Here is a 22,618-nt window from a genome sequence, read left to right as displayed (position 1 = left end):
GGCATCTTGCTTCAGGTCCGTCTCCTTCCCCTCCTCACTCTTTTCACCCCTCCCGGCTCTCAGTGGAACGGGTTACCCGCACTTGCAATAAGCAAGTATTGGCTCTTCCTAAACACTAGAGCCGCATGAAGCCTCTTCCTTTGGTCTGTATCTGAGAGTACTGGCTGGAGAGCAAGGCTCTCAGTTTGCACTACTTACTGTCTGTTCACTTGCCAGACTCATGCAGCCCTCGGGGAGAATACAGTGATCCCAGCTCTGCCTGCCAATGAGGTTTCTTAGAATGTTAACAGCTCTGCCCTTTTCCTTGAGATACGAGTTCCACAGCAGCTGCTCGGGGCCCTGCAGCCACCCACCTCTCAGCTCCAGCCTGCCCAGCAGAGCCCTGCCACGTCCTGCAGCACATATCTCACTCTGCTGGCAAACGAGCCGGGGAATAACCCCATCATTTGATATTCATGATGGCTCACTGGTAGCACTTGCTATCTGAGAAAGCCAATGTGGCGTGAGTGGGTTCCAAGTATCACAGCCCAAAGCAGGCTACTCCTTGTACCCTGAAGCCTGATGCAGTGGCTCGGAGCCTTGAGCCAGGCATGGCCTGGAAGACCTCTCAAGGGCATGTCAGCCTTACTGACACAGCAGAGGCACGGCCATTCAGATGATGAGTCTCACAAGACACGCAGAGCTACTTAGCTGAACTCATCTGAAACCAAACCAAAAAGGATGAAACGAGAGAGAAAACAGAGCATGTTTCCAGCTCCTGCTTCCAGCCTTTTCACCATAATAGTTTAGCCAGCAGAAGCATTTTCTTTGCAGAGGGTCTCAGGGTAATATAGTCAGAACATAAAGAATGTGCATTCCTATTTCAAATAGGAATGTTAAAGTAATTCACTTTGGAAATAAAAGCCAAGGCCTGAGTAAGGGCAAGACAGACATTTGCTTTCAATTATTTCCACTGCATGAGTAAATCAAAAGGATGAAAGCTCTGAGCTTGCTCCTTTCCAAGAATGTTAAACTAAGAATTGGTGGAAAGATTCCTTTCAGGGCAGGTTTTATTTTCCTCTAACCTCAAAGGAAAAATCTGAAATAATTTTTATTTTGAAACTGGTAGTTAAAAATTTTAATATACCTCTTTGGTTTTTGATGGATAAAGAAAGAAGTTTCAAGTACTATCTTTTGCAAGGTTGCTAAGGAAACCATTTGTGCCCTGGGTGATGAGTCAGAACTGTTAAGTGCTGGCTTATAAAATAGAAATTACAGAAATCCAGAATGGCAAGTTTTTAAAATGATTTATGATGTTAATGTTTATGTTAATAACTCACTGATTTCTCAGCAAAACTCCAGAATGGTCTTTGGAGCATATTTCATCTCTGTAAATGTTGATTTGTAAGTTTAGGAGGTATATCTGACCTGTCTGAAGGAAGACGCACACACACGTGTGACACACGCATACGCAGAGGCATGTACGTGTGCACATACACTAGAATGGTGACGAGAAAGCCTGGATGAGACAAGACCACACAGCTCATCCAGCTGGGCATGTCTCTCACCCTCTGATCACAGTTTGAGGATGGTGAGTGGTTAAGGAAATATGTCAGCTTCCATTTTCAATCAGTTCTCAAAGGTCTTCTTAAATTAAGCTTTCTAGTCACTTCAAAGAGACTACAAATCATTTAACTAAGAACACAGAGAACAGAAAACATTAAAGTTTGTAGCCATGACCTTCTGGGGGGTGGACTCCCTTCTCTTGGGGCCACCCGGTACACTGCAGACAGGAATCCCTAACGCTTGGAGTGAAATACCTTTGGGCCCAGCTAAGCCAACACTAGCTCTGAGCCTGGGAGCGTGAGACTGAACACTTTAGAGGACAAGAAAGCAGAGAGCCTTAGATGGGCTTCAAGGGTCCTCCAAGCTGAGGTGAGCAGAACAAACCCTTCCTCGTGTTCATGCAAAAGTCTGGCCACCAACATACCCACCAACTCTGAGCAAGTTCTCGGGACTTGATGGGGAGGGTGGCTGGGTTCCAGAGAAGGCATTTCTAGTCTGGAATTCTGAGAGTGGAGAGAAGGTTTTACGAAGTGAAGAGAATCTGGAAAGTTCTGAAGGTAAACGTGCAGACTTAGTTTGCTGGACTAAACAGCATGCAGTATATGGCTGGTAGGTCTGCCTGGCCAGGGGCAGGGGGCAGAGGCAAGGCCGGAGTGCAGGGTGCTGTAGACACACACAGGGCAGGAAACACACTGGGGGCTACTGTGGAAGGAGGACGAGGACCCTTCGGACAGAAGGCACTAAAGCCCTTTCAGAAAACTTTCTGCCTGACAAGGGAGCCATGGGTGTCTCTGCAGAGTTCTCAGAAGCAACGTCATCTGAGTAATAATGTCAAGAAAGCGTAGCTTGTGCACTGCACGTAGGGTACACTGGAAGAAAACACGCCATGGGGGTAGGGACAGGTTAATAGAAACCCGACTCATGAGATGTGCCCGCAGGGACAGAGCATTTGGAAAACACGTGAACCAATTACTGGGACGGTTAGGTGATGGCGGGAAGTGGGGTCTGATGAAGAGGAGCCGGGAACCACCACTTCCTGGAGGGTGCAACTGCCCTATTCGGTCTCTCTCTAACTGCTATTTACCCCAAGTTCTACCCTGTACCTTAAAGTTCTTCTGGGATTCAGGAGTTGGGCTTTCCAGATTGATGAGTTTCTTGAGATCCTCCTCAATGGTGGACTTGGAGGTTGGCTTTGGGGATGCCCGGAGGTCCCTGGTTGAGGCACGCAGCCTGGTGTGGGCTATTTCATTGCCATCACTCTGATGACGCCTTGAAAGAAGGGGAAGAGAGGGTAGAAATTAAGTCGACAAGGTTGACTCAAGGGCACGATGGGCTCTGAAAGAGGTAAGTCAATGGAGAGCTATTAAAGGAGAGAAAAGGAGAATCACTTCTGTTCAATTACATTAGAATCTACTCAGATAAATGCTTGTTAGAGAAACAAGACCAATTTGAAATACAAAATAAAAAGCCTGAAGAATAAATCACTCTTTCACAGGAAACTATTAACTCCACTAAGCCAAAATTAGCAACAGACTTATTAATAAAAGCCCACAGGGTGTGAATCCCAAATGCAATCTTTGTACAAACAAAAACAAAGTCATTGACTGAATCATTTATTTTTTGCTGTACTACTTTGGCAAAAAGTTCTTTATGTTCAGAGGTGGTCACTTACTTTCTAAGCGTCCCTCTGGTGCCTCCTGGCCCAGTTAGGAATCACATGGGAAGGCTGGGATTAATAGCATCAAAGGGACAAGTGTGGTCTTAGCACCAGAGGGGTGATTACTCTGAAGTTTGTTCTTCAGACATACTCTTTCCTAGGAGACTTAAGATTCTCAAATCTGAATGTTTTGCAATCTACCTTATTTAAGGAATGTGTCAGAGAAACAATTTAAGACAAGTTTCACTTAGGAAAAAAAAAAAAAAAATCTCCCTACCAAACCACCCTCTTCCCAGCCCCTAGCCCGGCCTCCTCTCTTGCAGGCAATTGCCCCAAGCTTTTCTGTTCTCTGTCATGTTAAAAGCAAGATACCCAGCAAGAGAAGCAAAAGAATCCTTACTTTCTTGTGTCCATAAATCCCACAGAGTTTATGGTTCCTTCGGGTTTCTTCCATCCAATTAGGTACTTGCTAGTAGCGCCCTGGCGAGGGTAGAAAGTCCTAGGACCGGAGGAGGAGGAGGAGGATGAGAAGGAAGGAACGAGCTGCGAGGAGGTGGCAGGATGCAGTTCTTCTTTCGGTGAACTTCTGGCACTGGTGAAGACAACTGGGCTGGCAGAGTGTCGAGAGCTCATAGTACTGAGGAGAAGCAGGACAGAGACAAAAGGACGCGTGTGCGTGTGTGCATCCCTGGGGTCAGTATGTCAGCTATCAAAGTGTCGTCCAGGACAGGGGTTATGGCCAGGTTAAAGAACAATGAATATTTCATAAAATATTAATGGGGCTGGCTGGCCTTCCTTGCTTTCTCGCTTTAATTTAAAGGTCTGCTGTCAAAGTGAAAGATGGTGACTGAGGCTTATTCTGCACTTTAAGTTGAAAAGTAAAAATAGTTACGACAGTCAGGGACACTTTGAAGTATGCTAGCACCGCTGAAGTTTGTTACAGTGAAGTCTAGAAGAGGCAAGTGGTAGGGGGAAGCCGGCAGTAAAAGGTCTGGGAGTATCAATGGCTCTCTGTCCTCCCTTCCTCAGAACTAAGGGTCACGGTGACACTCCCCAGGCCCGAGCTGAAGAGGGGAGACAAGACTGGATCAGCCATACAGCTCTCTATACACTCCGTTCCAAGGCCAAAGGGGCACCTTGAGGTCTCCTTCCCCATGGCATCTATCAGTAACATTGACTCTCTACAAAGCTGTTTATCAGATTAACCTGGACCATTACCTTATAACATACACAAAAGTTAACTCATAATGAATTAAAGACTTGAATGTAAGACCTGAAACCGTAAAACTCCTAGAAGAAAACATAGGCAAGTAAGCTCCTTGACAGTGATTTTTTGGATTTGACACCAAAAGCAAAGGCAACAAAAGCAAAAATAAACAAGAGGGACTACATCAAACCAAAAAGCTTCTGTGTAGCAAAGCAAACCATCAACAAAATAAAAAGGCAACCTACTGAACAGGAGAAAATATGTGCAAATCATGTATCTGATAAGGAGTTAATATCCTAAATATATAAAGAACTCATACAACTTAGTAACAAGAAAAGCAAACAATCCGAATAAAAGAATTGGGTAGAAAATTTGAATAGACATTTTCCCAAAGAAGACATACAGATGGCCAACAGGTATATGAAAAGATGCTCAACATGACTAATCATCAAGGAAATGCAAATCTAAACTATAATGAGACCTCACACCTGTTAGAACAGCTATTATCAAAAAGATAAGAAATAACAAGTGTGAGCGAAGATGTGGAGAAAAGGGAACCCTTGTGTACTGTTGGTAGGAATGTAAATTGGTGCAGCCACTATGGAAAACAGTATGGAGGTTCCTCAAAAAATTAGAAAACCAAACTCCTAGATACAGAGTAGTTGTCAAAGGTGGAGGCTGGAGGGTGGGTGAAATGGCTAAAGAGGGTTCAAAAGGTACAAACTTCTAGTTATAAGATAAATAAGTCCTGGGGATGTAATATTAGGCATGGTGATTAAAAATAAAAAACTGTTCATCACCAATGTATTTTAAACTTTGGTTAGAAATTACAAAACTAAAGTCCTGTAGGACTCAAGGAGAAGACTACTCATTGTACCTTTAAAACTCAGGCAGAATTTTAAATAAACTAGAGATGAGAGTTTAAGCTAACAACAAACCTAGAGAGCCTTTAACTGCAGGATTTCCATACTTCCTTCCCAGTGATCTCATGGGACCTACATTCACACCACTTGAGCCCCGCTGAGTTTTCCAGCTTAGGCCGAGACCAAAGACAGGTCACTCCAGGGGACTTTGTTACTGAAGGTTTAGTTAACAGGATGTGGTCTCCAAGCATGCCTCACTAGCACTTCCACTGGTCAAAATCTAATGGTCCTGCTCTGAATAAAGTATGGACTTTAGTTAATAAGAATGCATCAACATTGATTCCTTAGCTATGACAAATGTATTACAGTGACATAAGATGATGAGAACAGGAAAAAGTGGGTAAAGGGTACATGCGAACTCTCTGTACTATCTTTGCAACTTTTCTGCAAATCAAAAACTATTCTAAAATAGAAAAGTTCATTATAAAAAACTAAGCAAAAAACCAAAACAAAATACAACAAAAAATAAAACCTTAATGGTCCAGAGATTTTATATGCGTGTGTGCATACATACATGTACAATATACATACACACACACGTACATACATACATACACACACACATATACACACATCTGAAAATGAATCTTGAACTCCACCTCAAACCTTACATAAAAATCAATTCCAGATGGGCTGTATATTTAAATGTAGATCTAAAGATTCTGGAGTGTAACATGGAAGAACATCTTTATGACAGAGGCAGAGGTTTCCTTAATAGGATCGTAAAGGAAATGATTGAACCCCATTAAAATTAAGAACCATTCATCAAAAGACAAAGAGAATATATGTAAAACATATATCCAACAAGGGGCTCCTATCCATACATAACTAACTTCTACAAATTAACCAGACAGACAACCCAACAGAAAAACGGGCAAAGATCTGGAAAGGAATTTCACAAAAGAGGACATCTAAAAACCATTACACATCGGTGCTCAACATTATCAGTTATCAAGAAAATGCAAATTAAAGCCACAAAGAGGGACCACTATACGCCTACCAGAACAGCTAAAATTAAAAAGACAATATCAAGTGCTAGAAAGGATGGTAAGCAACTAGCACTCTCAAACACTGCAGGTGGGTACTTGTTACAACCACTTTGGCAAACTGGTTCACAGTCTCTGCTAAAGTTGAATATGTATAAATCCTATGCAAGCAATTTCACTCTTAGGTATATACTGAAAAGAAGTGCATATATACATGTGCCAAAGGACATGTACAAGAACCTGTATTATCTCCAAACTGGAAATACTCCAAATGCTCATCAACAGTAGAGTGGATAAACAAATTGTGGTGTGTTCTCACAATGGAAATATAATACAGCAATGAAAATAAACGAATGCTACTTACTTGTAACACACGGATGAATCTCCCCAACAAAATGTCGACTTAAAGACACCAGACACAGAGTAATACATATGGGATGATTCCACTTACACAAAGCCCCCAAATAGGCAAAATGAGTGTATGACTTAGGATTCAGGATTGTGTTCACTTGGGGAGGAGTGGGAGGTGACTGGGTGGGCAGACATGTAGGAGGAATGGTGTCTGGATGCTGGTCAAGTTCCAGTTCTTGATCTGGGTAGCGATGACATGGGAAGTTCACTTTGGGAAAACCCAACCTGATGTATATTTATGACCTGTGCCTTTTTTTGTACGCATGTTATACTTTAATGAAAACACACCCACAAAAACAAAGCAAAAATAAATGACCTGAAAGAAGGCCGTATCAGTCCCTGAGGCTTTGCAAAGACTGGAGAGAGGGGAACAGAGTGTGGGGGGAGGAATAGGACACAGGGCAAAGGTGATCTCGAGGGTTTTCCACACTAACTGGGTCTTAACACTTCAGATTAAATATAACCATCTCCTTTATTTCTGAAACTAAGAAGGAGGAACCAGGTTCAAACTTCATAGAAAATATAACTTAAAAAATGACTAGCCATACTCAAATAATCCCTCTAACAATTTTCCCCCAAAGATTTTTCTATGTAGGGAGAAGGGGAAAGAAAAGACCCCTCACAAAACCTCAAAGGGCAACATAACTTTAAAAGCAATGCTATCTCATTTAGTTTTTACCTCTTGATAACAGATATCCCATTTGTTTGCTTTGAAAATTAAGGGGATGGGACTTCCCTGGCGGTCTAGTGGTTAAGACTCCCCGCTTCCACTGCAGGGTACGCGGGTGCAATCCCTGGTTGGGGAACTAGGATCCCACCTGCCGCGGGGTGACGCCAAAAAAATAAATAAATAAAATTAAGGGAAGGCAAAACTCTTCCATAAGTGCAGTATATTATTGATAAATCAATAAGAACAAAATAATAGTAGGTCTCTGTTATGGAAAAGAGACTAAAAGTGGAAAGGTGAACCAAAAAGACAAAAGCAGGGAAAGACACATAAAGATAGAGGCAGACAAGCCCACGGACAGTAACACCAGAGACCCAGGTTAACAGCAAATGCATTATCAGCACAGGGAGCATCAACCCAGAGAAGCTTCTGAAATACCAAGAGTGCAGCCTTTGGGATACTTTAAAAGCATATGACAGGTTTGCAGCTATTTGTTACTTAGCGACAAGATCTAATCTTTAGTTTGCAGATTTTTTTCACCCAGCTATACCTACCTCATACACATTTGTAGCCCAGATGTGGAGATGTCTCAAGCCTCAACCCTGGTTAGTGTATGAAGCAGATGCCAATTAAGTGAAAAACAACAAATTAGTGTCTAATGTACTCACCTCTCATCTTGGATAATCACATGCTTGCTTCACCTGCCTTGATTGGTATCCACAAGTGAGTAACGTGTGTTTGAATGACTCAAGCCATTCTTCCTCATCAGCATGTTAAGATACAGATTGTGGGGCTTCAACCCAGAGATTCTGATTCGGGAGCTTGGGTGGGGTGGGGTACATGAGAATTTGCACTTCTAACTTGTTCCCAGGTGATGCCGTGGCCCTGACTCAGACCCTAAAAGCCACTGTACCAGAGGTACATTTGACTGCTCATATTTTACATTTCTCATCAGTAAGTATCTTGATGCGATAACATCGGTATTCAAAACCCTGGGGCTTTCAAAGACTAAATGTTTGGTCAAAATAGAAATAATTAACCATGAGAAAACAAAGTAAATTGCACAGTCTGTTAATTTACAAATCCTTCCCCCATGTTTTACAAAATAGCTATGCTGCTTTTAGTCATAATGTATGTACTCCATAAAAGGGAGCGTTATGGAAAAGGCTTAGAAACATCAAAGGCAAGAGTAAAGTATACAGCATATACGGTTTCTGAAGCTCTTTCCTTCCTACGTAAAATAAATTACTACCATTATTTCCCTGAGAGGCATTTAATAGGTTTTGTACTAGATGATAAAACTCTTTGAAGGCATGGATATCTTTGTATACTTAACAATGCCAGAATACAGTAGACTCTCAGTAAGATATTTATTGCACATAGGGATTCTCTTTAGTATTTACAAAGCACACTATATATTTAATTTCTTTATCTTGTTTATCATCTGTCTCCCCCAGTTTAAATGTAAGCTCCATGAGGGCTGAAATTTTTGTCTGTTTTGTTCACTACTATATCCTCCCTGCTTAGAACAGTCCCTGGCCATTGTAGGCATGCAATATTTGATGAAGGAAACTGTCAAATAAATGACAAATTAGCCATCTGTTTTAAATGCAAGGGAGAGTTATGCACAAAGATAGTGTATTTTACCCATACTCTATTTAAAACTGGATGTTGCTTTATTTTTACCGCAAGAAATAATTAAATCTACAGTATGCTTCTGTTTACAGGTGTATTCTTAAAAGGATAAATGCTTAATTATCCATAGACCCCAATTATTGGTTTTATATGTGACCACAGACCCTGATTATTGGTTTTATCTGTGAACAGGGCAGCTGACACTAGGTCCCAGGTGTGAAATGCCAGCACACTTTTGTTCACTAATGGTTATAATCAAGGACAGCCCTACTTAACAATTGATTAGATTTGGGAACAATGGAAAAGCAAAAACAAATGACTAATCCATTGGTGGTTCTTCCTTCTTTACTGTGTACAACTCACAGCACGAAGGTGAGCACTTTAGTTTTAGTTTGTTCACCTGCCCCCTAATTCGACTGTCACAGGAGGATCACCTGGGAGCTTTAAAAATACACATCCTTAGGCCCTAATTCCAGAGATTTTAATTTAACAGAGTTGGGGTGGTGCCTGAGTTGTGTATGTTGGCAAAAATCTCCCCCAAGTGTGCACATCCATTGAGAACTGCTCGAATCCAGGGGAATTATCATATTGTTATGACTTCATCAAAATCCAGCTTCACACAGTCAAGATCAAGAAAGGGAAGGCATCAGAGCAGTGTTTATGCAGCCATAAACTTTGGTCACCTGCAAGTCTTGATGTAAATAATGATTCCTTGGCTCACATCCCATCTCCTAGAGCCCCAGAAATGTGTATTTTAGCAAACCCCCAAAGGACTCTCACGTTCCCTAGAGCTTAAGAGCTACTGCATTAGCCCCTCAACTCTTCCCACTCCGCAATGGGTTGTCTCCTCCTTCCTCTGTGGCCCCCTCCCCCGGCCCAGGGGTGTGTGTGTGTGTGTGTGTGTGTGTGTGTGTGTGTGTGTGTGTGTGTGTGTGTGTGTGTGTGTGTGTGTGTGTGTGTGTGTGTGTGTGTGTGTGTGTGTGTGTGTGTGTGTGTGTGTGTGTGTGTGTGTGTGTGTGTTGGAGGCTCAGGGTGGGGCTCCTTGAAGCTGACCCACTGCCTGGCCTTGAACCACTCGGAGGGACCTGCACATACACACTTCCCCAAATAATCTCTGAGTGGCTTTAATTACAAAACAACTGAAATGAAGTTGTCAGCTTCATACTTTCAAAGGGGAACTGAGTGGTTTCATTATCCTGGAGATTTCATGTTAATTCAATACGCTGCAATTTAGTTGTACACATGGCAAATTAAATCTCTCCCCAGGAACTGTGTAAGAAGCCAATAATATGGAACAAAAAGAGACGAGCAATAGATATGTTAGGAAATGACAAGTGCAGTATCTGCTACTTTTCTATCTGTAGAAAAAAGTGAGATTAGCTGTGAGTATGGCTAAACTGGAAGCACTAAGAATTTAATCAGGGTGTTCCTGGATTCCACACGAAGAGACACTAGCTTTCTTTCTTACATAAAGTATAGGACATTTCCCCTTTCCTAAAAATGGACCAACCTTTGATTCGTTTGGTCATTCCAGGACATGAATTAAAAAAAAATTTTTTTTAAATCAAAGTAGAGTTGATTGGGCTTCCCTGGTGGCGCAGTGGTTGAGAATCTGCCTGCTAATGCAGGGGACACGGGTTCGAGCCCTGGTCTGGGAAGATCCCACATGCCACGGAGCAGCTGGGCCCGTGAGCCACAATTGCTGAGCCTGCGCGTCTGGAGCCTGTGCCCCGCGACGGGAGGGGCCGCGATAGAGAAAGGCCCGCGCACCGCGATGAAGAGCGGTCCCCGCACCGCGATGAAGAGTGGCCCCCGCTTGCCGCAACTGGAGAAAGCCCTCGCACGAACCGAAGACCCAACACAGCCAAAAATAAAATAAAAGTAGAGTTGATTTACAATGTTGTGTTAGTTTCAAGTGTACAGCAAAGTGATTCAGTTTTATATATATATATATATATCTCCCTTTTCAGATTCTTTTCCATTACAGGTTATTACAAGATATTGAATATAGATTCCCTGTGCTATACAGTAGGTCCTTGTTGTTTATCTAGTTTATATATAGTAGTGTGTATCTGTTAATCCCAAACTCCTAATTTATCCCTCCCTACCCTTTCCCCTTCGGTAACCGTAAACTTGTTTTCTTTGTCTGTGAGTCTCGTCCTGTTTTGTAAATAAGTTCACTTGTATCATTTTATAAGATTCCACATATAAGTGATATCATATGGTATTTGTCTTTGTCTGACCTACTTCACTTAGTATGATAATCTCTAGGTCCATCCATGTTGCTGCATTCTTTTTTATGGCTGAGTAATATTCAACTGTGTAATATACATCTTCTCTATCCATTCCTCTGTCAATGGACACTTAGGTTGCTTCATGTCTTGGCTACAGTAAACAGTGCTGCTCTGAACACTAGGGCTTACAGGACATGAATTTTTAAAAGGAGGAGAGGGCACACACACATATGCATGATTTGTCACATAAACAGAGGAGAAGAGGCAACGGGGCATCTGAGAATTTGGGACAGTCTGAATCTGTCCAAACTTCTCATCCTGACCTGTTGCTCAAACGAAACCATGAACCAAATGAGCTGCAACCTGGTTATTTACATTCCCAGCTGTGGTAAAACTTTATAGGAGACGATGCTAGATGACTAGTTTCCAAAAAGGACGCCAGTCACGGCGGGGGCCACTTTGCAGAGGAACAGCTACATCTGTTTGCCAACCTTGCAAAGGGATGAACCCCACAGGACAGGGCAGGCTGCATGTTAAGAGTCAAAGCCCCGGGCTTCCCTGGTGGCACAGTGGTTGAGAATCTGCCTGCCAATGCAGGGGACACTGGTTCGAGCCCTGGTCTGGGAAGATCCCACATGCCGCGAAGCAACTAGGCCCGTGAGCCACAACTACTGAGCCTGCACGTCTGGAGCCTGTGCTCCGCAACGAGAGGCCGCGATAGTGAGAGGCCCGCACACCGCGATGAAGAGTGGCCCCCGCTTGCCGCAACTAGAGAAAGCCCTCGCACAGAAACAAAGACCCAACACAGCCAAAAATAAATTAAAAAAAAAAAAAAAGAGTCAAAGCCCCAAGTACTGAAGCTATGAGGGCCTGGGAAACTGTTCTGCAATTTCTGCATCATCAACGAGGCCACCGCCTCCTACAGAAAACACCTGCCAGCCACTCTCCGTGCCACCGAGAGCTGCTGAAGGAAACACTTGGAGTCACCACTATTCAGGCATGACACAGAGGGATGGATTTTAGACCGGCTGGGATGGTAATTTCAGGAGGGGGAGAGCAGCAATTAGTCACTTGTCAAATGACTGTGGCAAAATCTGCCCAAAGGCTGAATGCTGGCCTGATACCAAGGGGAGGGGAACTGATGGGTTTCCTGTGACTACTTGCACAGATAACAAATAAGCCTTCGGGTGACAGATAATGTGGAGGATAGTGATTAAGGACGACTCCTCCCACTGCGTTCAGCACTAGCCAATTATGTCCAATACTGGCTCTACAATTTAGGAGAGCTTCAGAAGATACTAATTCTAAAGGACTGGGGGAAAAAGAAGTGAGGCAGGAATGATGAAGCTGGCAAAGGGCATATCCAAGTGACTGCAGTAAAGAAGACTGTTCATCTATAAGAGGGAGATATTTAATAAGTACAAGGGCACACGAATGCATAAAGCATAGGGAAATGAGTAGCTAGGCCTACCCAGCAGAATAGACCTCAGGGGTCACTGTGGACCTCAAGCTGAACAAGTCTGCAATGCTGAGTGAGTTAATAGGGAGCTAACAAGATAACTACGAATATTATCATTCTATTAGGCATAGCTGAGAAAAGTGTCATGTCCAGATGTGGCATCTAAAAAGGATAAAGAAAACAAAGCAGGAAACTCGAGAAGCAAAGTTTCTTGGGAGATACATGTTTGTTGAAGGAAAAGTAGCTAGATAACTACACTAAGTGATGGAGTGCTTACAAAAGGAAATGACAGAAAAAGGACATTTACAGTTTGCAATACCTTTGATAACATTTTTTTAATTCTCAACAAACATATAAAAACAATCATTTAGTAAGGGGACTAGGTATTATTAAGTTACAGATAAGGGACAAGCTCAGCGAAATGGCGGCACTGGCCAAAGGCCACATGGCTGGTCCACAACAGAACTGAGACTTGAACCTGGATCTCAGGATCCAAATCTATTTTCCCTACATTTCTCTCTTGACTTGCCTGGAGGTGAAGGGCTGTTACCACATATATATATAGTTAAATTATTTTAAAATCACCACTTGTTGGTATCTACAAATTTCATAATCTTAGACTTCAAAAATCTTCAGTCTTTAGAAAAGACTCAGCTCAGAAAAACTATTCTCTCTCTTAATCATAGATTTAAGCTGCAGCTAGAGGAATTTCAGATAGGTAGATACAGGACAAAATTTTGAAGAGGGAGGGGACTTAAGTACTGAGATTACTCAGAAAGATTATGGAATCTCTCTCTTCTTGAGATTATTCTTTCTTTTCTTTTAGCAATTGGATAAATTCTCACCCTAGTAGTATAGTAGGATGGTTTAAATATGGCAAAGAATAGAGACTCTGTCCTTGCAGAATTCCTGTTGGTCTTCCATTTAATGGCATTTGGAGAATTTGGGCTTTCTATATGGACTGGATGAATGCTTTAGTTGCTTCACAGAACCAAGTAATGAGAAACTTTTTGTCAGTGACCTCTGCATCAAGAAATCTGACGTCTGGGGCTTGACAGAGCTCTCATTTTCTCAATGTTGAAATTTCAACCATAGTCGTTGTATTATTCATTCTTTGCGGTAAGTTGAACATCACCGAAGTTCTGGCTAAAATCATCACCCACTTTCATAAGCTGGAAGAAATGGAAATGGGGCAAGAGAGCTTAGGCCAGATCACCTGGAGTCCTGATGTGTAAAAGCAAAATAAAATAGAACCCCGAATGTTCACGGTGTCCGGGACCACAAAGCAAAAATTACCAGTGAAAACAATTCATAAACATACGGCAAGTGGAGCCAACCACATGTTGGGGAGAAGTCCTGGGGAACTGTAGAGGCTTCACTTTAAAGTCTGACTTAGTCCATAAAACTTAGAAAAATAACAGTCTCACCCTAAGAAAAAAATGTAGAAGAGAGGTAACTAATCATTAGCAATTTAAAAAGATCCCAGGCAGAAGAGATTTAAGAGGGAAACATTACAGACAAAGACAACAGAATAATTTCTAAACGAAGAAGGAAGGCCTATTTTTCACCCAGGGTGCCAAAGAGGGTAGAGAACAAAATTTAAACTCATAAGCTCTAACACTCACACACACACACACACACACACACACAGAGGCACTCACATATAGTCAGTGCACTAGAGTAGCCTGAGGCATTCCTTACTGTTCCATGTAAACTGAATATAAGAAGTCTTTCTTCACCCCTACTCTCAAGAAACGTACAGCTTTTCTGGCATGAATAGTTAGCTATTAGGTCAACCAGAAAATAGTTAACTATTAGTCAACCAGAAAAAGCACATTCATGAAACTGAACTGTACTAACATCTGTGGGCAGGCATTTTTCCTGGCCTTTAATCATCCTCTCTAGTGAATGTCAGACACTGACCAACTTATACCCAGATTTTGATTGATATTTGTAGATAAGCGGTTATAAAGTCTCTCCCTGTTATATTTTGCAGATTAAAAAATCTTATACAGAAGTGACTGAACTAAAAACTCATGCCATACAAGGGCTTTAGGTACACTCTTATACATACACTTGTATATAAAAGCGCTAGAGCTCTGTGCAAATACTGACAGGTCTATACAGTAAGCTTTGAAATGTAGTGGTAGTTTTCCAGAGCAGTCAGGAGTTAAGGATTTATGCTATTTTCAAACTGGTTTATTAGTAGGGACCTTGAGTCATCAGGCAAAAAGTGGGAACATTAAGGAAGAAATTATTCCTATTTGTTCATCAAAATGTCCTGAACACCTATAATGCTGGTGTATTGAGCACCTATCTGTCATGCTCACAGTGGTGCATACTATGCACAGGCGCTTTGGGTGAACACACTGGGTGAGAAGTCCTTTTGTATTGGAGGGTAGTAAAAATGTGTATGTGATCAATAAGTGGGTATTAATCGGCACCAGAGCTCTGAGGGGGCCTACAGGAAGCAAGACGAAGCAGCAGAACGGCTGGTAACGAGTGGGTGCAGAAGTCTGGACATTTGAACAGGTCAGGTCAGGATGTTACAGACAAGATGTATATGTGCAAGCCTGAGGTGGGTTGTTTGCTTTTTTTTTTTTTTTTGGCAGCACCATGTGGCATGCGGGATCTTAGTTCCCCAACCAGGGATGGAACCCATGCCCCATGCAGTGGAAGTGTGGAGTCTTAACCACTGGACCACCAGGGAATTCCCTTTAGCTTTATAATATGTGATCTTGAATCTAGTTCTGCCACTAGCGATGGCCACTGGTCAGCAGGACTAGAGTTTTGTAAGCTAAGGAAGTCTTTGGTCACCACACAAACGGACACACTGCCTACTCCAAGGCCAGAACTCTAAGACAAAAATGAACCCAACTGGTAATAGTATACTAAAATTGGAACTATCCTCACCTTTCCTATGTTCACCACAGATTAGTTTTTTGAGTGGTTTAAGACCTGAAAGTGAAACAGCCATTACAAAAAAAAAAATTTTTTTTTTAAATCTCTCCCTAAATTCCCAAGCTTCATAGAAAATACATTCTAGGGAATAACACTTTAGAGCAATTAATAGACTTTTTAATTGTAGAAAGCTTTCAATGTGTATGGTTCCTCTTAATGACATCTGAATATAACAACCCTATATAATTACCAACCTACATTAAGCAATTCTCATGGGGGGGGCCACAAAAAAACCTGCACAATCATCAACAGGGAGACTGGAGGACAGAGGGAGTAGGAACACAGCCCAGGCAGAAATACGCAGTGGAACTTAATCACTGTAATTTAGATTTTGTCACCAAGTCCCAGGTACAAGCTCTTTTATGCACTGTCAAGAGATCTCCACATTAATTGCTGTTCCTGTCTTCCGAGGACACAAACGCTCTAATTTGCAGTGATTTTAGTTTCTCTAGCAATGTGCATTTGGTGGCTAAGTCCCCCTTTCCTCCAGGAAAGGAAGTCTGCTAAAGCTCTGATTATCCAGCGCACTCTGCCAAGATCAACAGATTGAAGTCACAAAGCATCCCCGTTACCAGAGTCACGAATGAATGTGACTCAATCTATCAGTGGGTGGGAAGCCTGGCCATCCTCCCTGAAAGGCCACATTCTTCCTTGGCAACTTTGATTTTCAACGGAAGAGTTATTTCTAAATGATGATTTAAATGATTTCTGCATGGTCAGTTGGAAGCAGAAAATGTGGATAATCCTTTAAGACCTTCAGGCAGCCTCAGTCAGCATATTCAGATAATGCAAGCCCAGGTGCTGACTTTTCAGAGGGTACTTTGTACATCCCCTGGGATTTGGTAGATCTGTGAGATGGCGCAGCCCACGTTCTGTGCTTTGGCTTCAGAGGCCCAGCTCTTTTCAACTTTACTCCGTGGTGATGCCACTTGAGACAAGACTTCTATGACTGACTTTCTTCTGCCATCAAATTAAACCAGAGATACATCCCCAGATGGAGTATCATTTCAAAAAAGACATTCTCCTTTCAAAATGAAGAACGGAAAACCAAATCTAGGAGTCAAGGTAAACCTGAAAACCACAGAGGAACCACTGTGAACTGAAAAATGTTCTGGGTCATGCACAGGCCATACTTAATGAGATGGTGGGTGTGCCGGAAACAGCAAGCCAGTGGCATAACTCTGCGTCAAGTGATTCTACGTCTATATTATATTATTACGGTATTTGGCGCCCGGCTTTCTGTCTTCCAAACACTTCCTTAATCCACTTGAACCAAACATTCTATTTTCTGAATTATGGAAAGGTAACTGGATGCATGGTACCCAAGAATCCTGAGATGACTTTCCCAGTTGCCTTTCTGCTTGGAGGCCATGCGGTTTCCAGACCTGTGGCAATCACTTTTTATTACTGCAATGTGGTAGTGGTAAACAGAGATAAAACTCAGGAAACACGAGGGGAAGCTTGCGAATCTTATCAGTAACAATACAGACAATGGGAGAAGTGAATATTTAACTTATCAAGTTAAATCCAAATTAAGTCAAGGATGTCCTCTCTCATTAAGATTATCTGGGGTTTACTGACAGATTATGTGCCTGGATTCCCATTTGGAAAGTAAAACTAAACTCAACTTCTCTGCTACTTTTCTTGAGGGCATGACAGTAAAAGAAGCCTGGAAGACAACAAGGTTGGATGCTATTATACAAGCTGATCAATGACTGACAATGATAAAAGGTAAAAGGAGAAACCACCACAGAGATCAACAGGCCCCAAAAGATAGTGATGGAATGTTTCCTCCCTAAAAGAAAGGATCTTATACTTTGGATTGTAGGCTCAAATCCAAAAGAGGAAATGAAAAATAGTATTTACTTTGCCTATCACCGTGATCTCCAAGGATACGGGGGAATGTGTACTTTTCTCTTCTGAAAGGTAGACGGGCTGTGTCTAATTTTAGTTACGCTCTCCTGTTGGACAACCCCCCCAACACATGACTGCCAGGAGCCAATTACTGAAAACAAACTGCCGTGCAAACACTGGGTAAGCGATGTCCTCTGATAGAGAGGCAGTGTGAAAGATGCGTTCAGCATCATAAATGATGCCACGTTAGTCTTGGAAAAGACCCCTTCCTTTTAAAAATATGGTCAAGATTTTCTTTTAATGTCTTCACAAGACTGTCCCATTCTATATTCTCTATCACTAGCTGGAAGCCACATGACAAAATTCTTCTCTCATGCTGGTATGCAGTTAGGAACGTTTTTATAAAATCAAATACAGCTATGAAGAACAAATCTGCAAACCTTTCCCACAGTTTAAAATAATGCATTAGGATGGTAGGAATAAAGGATTTGGGTGGTAAATAAAAGGTATTAAATATATAAAAATAACTGTCACTGTGCAAAAAAAAACAAACCAAAATAAAAAAACCCTTTCTTTATACACTCTTGAGCAAAGGGAAGTGGGATGAGGCCAGAAACTGGCCGCAGGGAGGCCAGGAGTGGGAGGGGCGGCAGGGAGGGGCAGTTACCTGGTGTGGGAAGCAGCGTCATTGATACTGAATGTGCTGTTCTCCCTGGTCAGAGGGTTTGAGCCGGCCTGGCTCTTGGCATGGATGTCCAAGCTCAGGGAGGACTCGGTTTTCCGGTCCATGCCGTGGCTCTCTGAATCTAAAGTCCGATCTGCCATGGAAATGACTTCACTGGAACTGTGCCACAGGGGGGCCACTTTCTCCTTGCCCGGCCCCGAGCGTGGTGACGACGTGGCCGCCCCCAGGGAGGCCGTGCTGCCGTGACTAGGGCCGTAGGAAGTGGTGTCGATACCGCTGTCTGCGGAGGTGCCTTGCAAGTAGTTGTAGCTGTTCAGCTCGGATTCGGTGCGGTCCCCGTCGTACCACTTCTCGTCGCTGTGGGCACTTGATGCGTTGCTGGAGAGGGTATTGCTGCTGGAGTGGCTGGAGTAGTGGCTCTCAGACTGCAAGGGAAGCAGGCTTTCCTTAACTACAGGCTTGGCTTCTTGAACAGCAGGGAAAAATAACGGGGGAATGACCCTGTGAAATGTGTCTAAATAGGGGGTTCTCAAGACACAAAAACTCCTGTGAACACAAAAATAAGGCAGGAGGTATCTGGAAAAACCTACTCAGAAGATTCTGGCAGACAGTGCTGGAAACTTAGTTTTTTAGAATCCATTTTTCATTATTTGGCTTATGCTAAAGTATTGATGGTATTGAGAGAATTTTAATCAGAAAAAAAACCCCACCTAAACTGTCATTAAAGTCTTTAATAGCTTAATCTTAAAATAGAAAGTGATACTTCCAAAGGGCTTATAATTAGAAAGACCCTATTGATCAGAGTAAATAGAAGGCAGAATATAAGACTTTCTCTTAAAGACATCTTTTCTTTCCCCATATAGCATCTATTTAGGAGACAGCTTTCTAAGGAGTGCTTAGAGGTAAACTTACACAGAGGTGACAAGAGAATTCAATGGGGGAAAGTAATCTTTTTAACAAACAGTGTTAGGGTAACTAGATATCCACATGCAAAACAGAATGAAGCTGGGTCCTTACCACATAGAAAAAAAAAAAAAACCTCAAACTGTCAAAGACCTAAGCGTAAGGGCTAAAACTATAAAACTCTTAGAGGAAAACATAGGTATACATCTTCATGACCTTGGATTATGCAATGGTTTCTTAGATATGACACCAAAAGCACAAAAATGATAAGAAAAAAGAAACAGATAAACTGGACTTCATCAAAATTAAAAACCTCTGTGTTTCAAATAACCCAATAAAAAAATGGGCAAGGGATTTGAATAGTCATTTATGCAAAGAAGATATACAAATGGCCAATAAGTGCATGAAAGGATGCTCAATATCATTAGTCATTAGGGAAATGCAAATCAAAACCACAATGAAATAACACTTCACACACACTAGGATGGCTCTAATAAGAAAAGCAGACAATAAAGATGGCGGGCATTGTTGGTACGAATATAAAATGCGGCAGTTGCTGTGGAAAAACCGTTGCAATCCCACTCAAGAGAAATGAAAACCTATGTTTACACAAAAACTTCTACATGAATTTTATAGCAGCATTATTCATAATAGCCAAAAAGTAGAAACAATACCCATGTCCATCAACTGATCAATGGATTAAAAAAATGTGGTACATCCACAGTTATTCAATACAGGCTAAAACATGGATGAACCTTGAAAACAGGCTATGTGAAAAAAGTCAGACACAAAAGGCCACATATTGTATGATTCCATTCATATGAAATGTCAAATAGGCACATCCATAGAGATAGAAAGTAGATTTGCAGTTGTTGAGGGCTTGGAGGGGATGGAAGAGGTGGGGTGACTCCCTAAGGATACAGGTTTCTTCCTGGGGTGATGAAAATGTTCTGGAGTTAGACCGTGGTGCTGGTTGCAAAACTCTGTGACTGTACTAAACACCACTAAACAGTACACTTTAAGTGTGGGAATGTTATGATATGTGAATATGTGGTATATGAATCATCTCTCAATTTAAAAAATGTGGGCAGAACCCCTGTTGCACAGTGGCTCAGTTGCTTAGAAAGAACATCTTATGGCTAACCAAAGAAATACAATTTCAAAAGATATCTGAGTAAAATAATATTTAAATGAGAGGGGGCTAGAAGTTCAGATACTTGGAGATGGAGAGAAAAGGAGAGAAAAGACTTGTGTTTGTGTCTTTACCAGCTGCGGGGAGAGGGCCACAGGAGGACCATCTTGTCTCACTTCAAAGTGAAAGATCTCCTCCCCTTGGAAAAGGATCAATCCCAGTTACTTTCCTGGTGCTACTCGAGTTTTTCTCAATAACAACTTCTACATTATAAGGCCATCATTTATTTTTCCTATTTCCTCTTTAGCGCTGGACCTGGGCTGTAGAATTTGCTAGCCCCGGCCACGCGTGGCTACTGGGCATTTTCAACGTGACTCGTCTGCATTCGGATGTGCTGAGTGTGTAAAGTACAGGACAGATGTATATGGAGATAAAACTCGAACCACATCTGGAATTTGAAGTGTTCTAGCCAAATTTTAAAGAGGAAGAAGAAACAGGTGAAATTAACTTTAAGAATGTATTTTATCTACCCCAATCTTTCCAAAGTATTATTTGACCATGTAGCCCATATACAAATTGTTAATGAAGGAGGGGAAATTGACAGGTGGTCTAGGGTAATCCAGCACTTACCAGTGTGACTGTGACAGCGTCACATTTCATCAGTAACTCTCTCTCCCACAGCCTAGCACGCTCACGAACGTGCTGTGCTCTCTTTAAGCTTTAATATTCATTTCACTGAAGCAAAGCTGAGCCCTCTCACTAAAGTTCTGAGTATCTTATAAATTAGTGAATATGAAATACAGTATTTCCTCATCCTATAGAATGACATAAATATAAGTACACATTCCAGTGAAGAGACAGACCAAGGAGATCAACTGAATTTAAAGAGGGAGGAAACGATAGCCTCTGCTTCCCAATTCCACCTGTAAGTGATAAGGAACTGTTTATAACTATGGTAATGTGACAAAAATGTACGTAGCCCTGGAAGATAAGAGAAGCTGTAGAGGGGGTTGTCAGGAAGCTGTCCGTCTCGACTGGTGCTCCAGCCATACATACCTCATGCTGGCAACTGTGTAAGCAAATAAAATCTATATCTAGCACATTTCTATTCCAGACATTAGGATTGTTTGTGATTGGATCACACGGCCTTCTATCCAAATCTGCAGGTGCATACCCATGAGGAATTTCAATTTATCTCAAAGCAAGCTTAAGGCCATTGGCAGTAGAAATTCCAGGGCCGTGGCAGCCAATGTCCACCTTCTACTAGGATGACTTCCTCTCTGACATTGTGGAAGAAAGAGAGAGCAGACCGGTACCATTTTCACCTTGCAAGAAAGGTACATGGCTAGGAATCTATCATTTTTATTATTTTACAGTGAACTTACGTGCCCTTGTTTGTTTGGAGACAAATGAACCACCGGATCCTGACGCATTAATCTCCCACCGGGGCTCTCTCGGAAAGCTGGCAGTACCTTTGATACTGCTGGGAGGTGGCACGTTGGCTCTGGAATACAGAACAGGACATTCTGGTGCAGGCACTAAACAGATACTGGCACAGGTTGACAAATGAAGACGGCTTGCCATTGCACCTCTCAGTTCACTGGCCAGCAAACTCGGAATTTCAGCAAGAAGCTTGTTGAAAGTTTACACAATAGACAGCATGTCAAAAACTAAGTGGCTGATGGATAAAGCTTGCAGCTGGTGACAGTGTGTCAGATCATACACATTAGCATAGCCAAGTACCACCAAACCAGAGGCCATGAACAATGCGGCAAAGTTAGGAATCAACTTTCGGTCTGGGGGGAAAGTCTCAAATACATGGATTAAATTTATGAAATTCATTCATTGCAGAGTGTGGCTAACCTCGCTTGGTCTACATTACCTAGACAGGCATGGATGCAATCACGCGTTACTTACCATGACACTTTGGAAATATTTTACCTGTATATTCATGCTGCTCGAGGACAAAAGAATTGAAATCCTGAGGTCCTCTATAACTGTAAGCTAAGCACAACAGAAAAGACACACAGCAACTAGTTTACTTAAAACAATTGCTTCCTTTTGGACTCCACTGGCATTCAAGATGGGGTTCAAAAGGTGAAAGGTAAGTGATTTAGCCTCTTTAACACACCTAAGAGCTCACGGCAACAATTCTGCACGTCTGCAACACCATTCCTAACACGTACAGGACTGGGCAGTGCACTCTTTGACTCTGACTCTCAACCGTGTCCAAAAGCGGAGAGGCAGAAAAACAAACTGCACTGAGATGAGTGAGCCAATGAAGCACGCTAAGCTCCACATCTCCCCTGGGCATCAGTTTATCACACACTGATGGACAAAGACAGGTGAGGTCTGGCTA

At 42.2% G+C, this 22,618-nt stretch overlaps 1 protein-coding gene across 14 annotated transcripts in view; it reads right to left on the bottom strand.

Annotated features, from left to right (window-relative positions):
* Positions 1–22,618, bottom strand: part of SIPA1L1 (signal induced proliferation associated 1 like 1) — a 372,579-nt gene that overhangs the window by 20,186 nt on the left and 329,775 nt on the right. For 12 of the 14 annotated variants that reach the window (XM_007184390.3, XM_057543410.1, XM_057543413.1 and 9 more), the window contains 5 exons: positions 22,201–22,263; positions 21,645–21,763; positions 18,207–18,649; positions 3,603–3,839; positions 2,649–2,814 (listed from right to left, as the gene is read on the bottom strand). In XM_007184390.3, coding sequence (XP_007184452.2) covers positions 2,649–2,814; positions 3,603–3,839; positions 18,207–18,649; positions 21,645–21,763; positions 22,201–22,263 — 1,028 coding nt within the window. The remainder of the gene's footprint in view (positions 1–2,648; positions 2,815–3,602; positions 3,840–18,206; positions 18,650–21,644; positions 21,764–22,200; positions 22,264–22,618) is intronic. The other 2 variants (XM_057543418.1, XM_057543419.1) reach the window with 1 other exon arrangement.

The sequence above is a fragment of the Balaenoptera acutorostrata genome, chromosome 3 (genome assembly GCF_949987535.1).
Source record: "Balaenoptera acutorostrata chromosome 3, mBalAcu1.1, whole genome shotgun sequence".
In the NCBI taxonomy this organism is placed as follows: Eukaryota; Metazoa; Chordata; class Mammalia; order Artiodactyla; family Balaenopteridae; genus Balaenoptera; species Balaenoptera acutorostrata.
This window is presented reverse-complemented; position numbering and strand designations above follow the sequence as displayed.